This window comes from Sarcophilus harrisii, chromosome 3, assembly GCF_902635505.1.
Source record: "Sarcophilus harrisii chromosome 3, mSarHar1.11, whole genome shotgun sequence".
NCBI lineage: Eukaryota > Metazoa > Chordata > Mammalia > Dasyuromorphia > Dasyuridae > Sarcophilus > Sarcophilus harrisii.
The window spans coordinates 596,533,185-596,537,792 of NC_045428.1; the positions used below are offsets into that span (position 1 = coordinate 596,533,185).

At 45.2% G+C, this 4,608-nt stretch overlaps 1 protein-coding gene across 1 annotated transcript; it reads right to left on the reverse strand.

Annotated features, from left to right (window-relative positions):
* Positions 1-1,101: 1,101 nt before the first annotated feature.
* LOC100934958 (olfactory receptor 13-like) lies at positions 1,102-2,114 on the reverse strand. The gene has a single exon (XM_003765246.3). It carries the CDS (start codon positions 2,112-2,114, stop codon positions 1,170-1,172), a length of 945 nt encoding a protein of 314 aa, XP_003765294.2. The 3' UTR covers positions 1,102-1,169.
* Between the last annotated feature and the right edge of the window lie 2,494 nt (positions 2,115-4,608).

Sequence of the window (4,608 nt, forward strand, 5' to 3'; positions counted from 1 at the left end):
CACATATTCTTTGCTATAGGAACAGTGTGTCAAGAGGCAGGAGTGCTTCCATATATGACCAGTCAGGATGTTGAGGAGATAAGAGATTGTGTAATATGAGGACTGACTAGGAGCCAAGGATATTTAAGGCTAGAGAAAAAAGAACTTGGAGAAGACATGATAGATGTCTTACAGAACTGGAAAGGAAGTCATGTGGAATAGATTTTAGATTTGTACGTGAACTAGGAACAGGTAGAGGCAGATTTCAACTTGATTTATGAGAATAACCAAACCAAACGAAAGCACACCTTCTACTGATAAGGATTGTCCAAAAGTGGAAGGAATTACTTTGAAAAGTTCCTTAGGGTCCTCTTCCAAGCTAGAAGTTACAAGCTAGGACTTAGAGGTCCTAATCCAAACCCCTCATTTTCCAGATGAGGCTCAAAGAAGGGTTGTGTTCAGTGACAGATCTAGGATTCACATCCAAGTCTTCTGCTAAATCGAATGTTCTTCTGCTGTTCCACAAAAAGGCAAGTAGTGAGGTCGTCATCACTCTGCCTTCAAGCAGCAACTGCCACTTGGCAGGATGTTGGAGAGAGAATTCCAGCTCATGCATAGTCTGGACTTAGATCCTCTGCCCCACTGAGAGACTTTGAGAAACACTGAAGCTGACATCCTCAGAGACAGTCTCCTCCAAACCTTTTGTTTTTCCCATCCAAGTCATGACTGGTTCTTCAACAAAGAGGTAGACTTGAACCCACATTGGCTGCCTTGCCACTATGCCCGGGTCCTGTGCTATTTTCTCTATCATAGGAGTGTGTAACTTGGGTCCATAAGACAGATTTCAGGGCAAAACTTTATTTTCAATAACTAATAGCTAAAATCCACTCAATTATGAATTAAAAAATTATTCTGAGAAGGGGTCCTGCCCTTCACCAGCCTGCCAAAAGGATCCATGACCCAAAGCCCTACTCAACAGCATGTTACCTTCTCACTGTCTGTTAACAGTGACTCTTGGGGCCTGCTTCCCCATCTCCCTGTGTTGCTGTGTAAAGGTAGGTTGGGTTGCTGGGGAAGGTCCCCTTTTTCAGGCAGAGATGGGGGTTCCCTGGTAGGGACTCCTACAAGGAGGAGGGATGTGGGTCTAGATCATCCCTGCGGCACACAGAGTACCTCTCTTTTCTAGCAATCTATGATTCTGTCCCGCTGGCCCTCAGTCCCTGGATGCGGGCGGCAGCGTACCTGGCAGCCCGGTGCACGTCCTTGTTTCGCAGACTGTAGATGAGTGGGTTAAGCAGCGGAGTGACCACAATGTAGAAGACTGCTGTGAGCTTGGGGTGCCCGGCCGGGGAGGGCCCCTTGGGCCTCAGGTACATGGCCGTCACGGTCCCATAGAAGAGGCCCACCACGGCCAGGTGGGCTCCACAAGTGGAGAGGGCCTTGCGGCGACTCCGGGCCGAGGGGAGGCGCAGGGCAGTGGCCAGGATGAGACTGTAGGAAGCCAGAATGCAGCCAAAGGGCCCCAGGAGAATGGGGACACCCATGGCATAGACCAGGGCCCGGTTGGGGGCTGTGTCTGTGCAGGCCACCCTCAGAACTGCCGGCAATTCGCAGAAAAAGTGGTCAATGGGTGGGTGCCCGAGGCAATAAGGAAGGCGGAGAGCAGCGGCAGCATTGGGCACAGAAAGCAAAAAGCCCAGGGCCCAGGCCCCGCCTGCCAGCACCCCACAGAGGCTCGGGGTCATGATGGCAGCGTAGTGAAGAGGTCGGCAGACGGCCAGGTAGCGGTCCACAGCCATGGAGGCCAGAAGGAAGGTCTCGGTGATGCCCAGAGAGAGGGCGATGTAGAGCTGAGCCCCACAGCGAGCAAAAGGAAGCGCCCGCCTCTGGACTAGCATGTGCGCCAGGGCCTGCGGCACAGTGGTGCTCACGTAGGACACATCCAGAAGAGCCAGGTGAGTCAGCAGGTGGTACATGGGCCGGTGCAGCCGGATGTCCAGGAGGATCAGGGTCACCAGGAAGGCATTGCCCAGCAGAGTGGCCAGGTAGGAGGTCAGCACAGCAGCAAACAGGAGGGGCTGGAGGGCAGGGCTGGTGGAGAGACCCAGAAGGAGAAATTCAGCCAGAGTCGTCATGTTCCCCTGACCCATCCTGTGGAGACAAGGAGGATGGAGTCAGGGCACTGATGGTCACCCCTCCCCATTCTCTGTTCTCTTCTCTCCCCTCCTCTTCTGCCTTCCCTTCTCTGGTTAGCTGCCATAGCAACAAGAAACTCCTTAGCCTAGTAGTCCCTACCTATAATTTGGCTCCCATCTCCCGCTCTGGTCTTAATTTAAAATACTTCTTCATTCAGTTCTTGTTCCAGGTAAGGTTTCCTGCCACTGATTTTGTCTTCTTAGCCCCTCACCTTGACACAAGAGATCTGGAACATCCAGATTCCAAGATCCTGGGAAGGGAGCATAGAGGTGAAGAGAATAGAGATGGAAAGGAGAGAAGAGTAGGAGAGTGGGAGGAAAGAAGCAGGAGGGGGGAAAGCTGAGAAGGCCTATCTTTGTTTCCTGAACCCCCACTTTTCCTCAGAGCATTCCCAGACCATCTCTAGTGGGGAGGACACTGTGTGCTTCATATCTGGTCTGTCTTTAGGCACTTGTGTATGTGCATTGTGCTCCTCATAGCCATAGGAACTGTCCCCAGGGAATAAAAGAATGGGCAGATGGCACTGCTGTGGTGCTGTCCATGGTCTAGGAAAGAACATGGAGAATGGGGGAAATGCTGCAGTACTGGGAAAAGCTCAACACTGGGCTTTTTATTTCAAATGAGGGAAGAGATGAATTCAGCAGGTTCTAGCCTTGTATGCTTAACTTTTATTTGTGCCAAAATTCTCAATTCTCTAATTAAAAGGCTAGTGAGTGAACACTTGACACAACTTCACCAAGGGCAAGTTATTATACCACAGTAATGATTAGCTTTTGTGACAGAACTGCTAGCCAGGTGGAACAAGAAAGAACTGATATGGTATTAGAAAATCATGTGACAAAGACTTTCATACATCTCTGGTGGATCAAACAGAGAAATGCGAGCTAAATGTTAACACAACTATGAATTCTGATGTTTCCTAAATGACCAGACTCAATATCATCATAAGGATCTGATGTCAGCTTAGAAGGAGGTTTGTAGAGGAGGGTTTTAGAAACCTTTAATTCTCTGCATTCAACATCTTAGTAAAGACTTGGATAAAAGTGTATATAGCAGGCTTATGACACAATGTTGGGATGAATAATTACCATTTGAGAAGGCAGAAAAGAGCCAAGAAGTCTTGAAAGTTCAAAATGTTAGGTTGAAACTAACAAGATGAAATTTAATAGGAAAAACATAAAAGCTTAAAAAATTAATTTGGAAGCACAATGGGAGAAGCATAACTAGAAAGGAAAATATTTTTCTGAAAACTTTCTGGAGTATTTATTGAACTATAAGCTTAATATCAGATGACATGGATTGTTTTTGTTGAGTCATTTTTCAGTCATGTTCAACTCTTCATGACACCACTTGGGTTTTCTTGGCAAAGGTACTAGAACAGTTTGTCCTTTCTTTTTCCAGCTCATTTTACAGATTGAGGAAAGTGAAGCAAATGGGGTTAAATAATTCACACAAGATTATACAACTGAGAAGTGTCAGAGGCCATATTTGAATTCATGAAGATGAATTTTCCTGATCCACACCCAGATTCCTCTGTTGACCATAGAAAATGCAATTTAAAAAAATCTTAGACTTCATTGAAACGAATATCCAAGACTAGTAAGATGCTGTTGCTGTTGCTGCTGCTGGATCTTGTCTTTCAGATCATACCTGGACCCTTGTGTTCAGTTCAGGTGCAATGTTCCAGGAAGGATATTGATATTCTACAGAAAAGGGCATACAGGGAGATTAAAGGTCATGACACATGAGAATGGATTGGATGATGTAGGATGTTTAGCCTGGAGAACAGCAATTTTTTCTTGAGGGGAAGGAGAGACCATAGAATGTTTTCAAACATTTATTTGAGTGGCTGCCACATGGAAGAAACTTATTCTTTGCCTCAGGAGGCAGAAGTTGTCATATGTTATAACTGGGCAATTTAGGCTTATTATAAAAGGAAAAAAGAGAAAAAACTTTTTTTTTTAACAACTGGAGCTCTAAAAACTTAAAGTGGAATATCTTTGGATGTCATGAGTTCTCTTTCACTGGAAGTCTTTGGTTAAAGGCTAGCTGACCCCTTATTCAATGTCCAAATTTTTTTGAAAAAATTTTTTTTTTATATTTAGAGGAGATTCTTTTTTCCAGGTATAGGTTGTATTTATTGCTCACTGATTTGTCCCTTTGGACTCTGAGATTATCTCCTATCCCACAGTCTTTCCCTATCCAGGACATTGCTTTGCTATAATTCAAAATCATCTTCCTAATGCACAGATGTAATGGACTTGACCCAATAGAAAAAGTATTGTTTTTAGTATCAAAGATCTTGAGTTCAAATCTGCCTCTGACACTGCCTGTATGATCTTGGACAAATCATAATAGTAGGAACTTAATAAATGTCTATTGATTGATTATGAATTCTCCCTACCTTCTAATTTCTCTTTTATTCTAACCTCT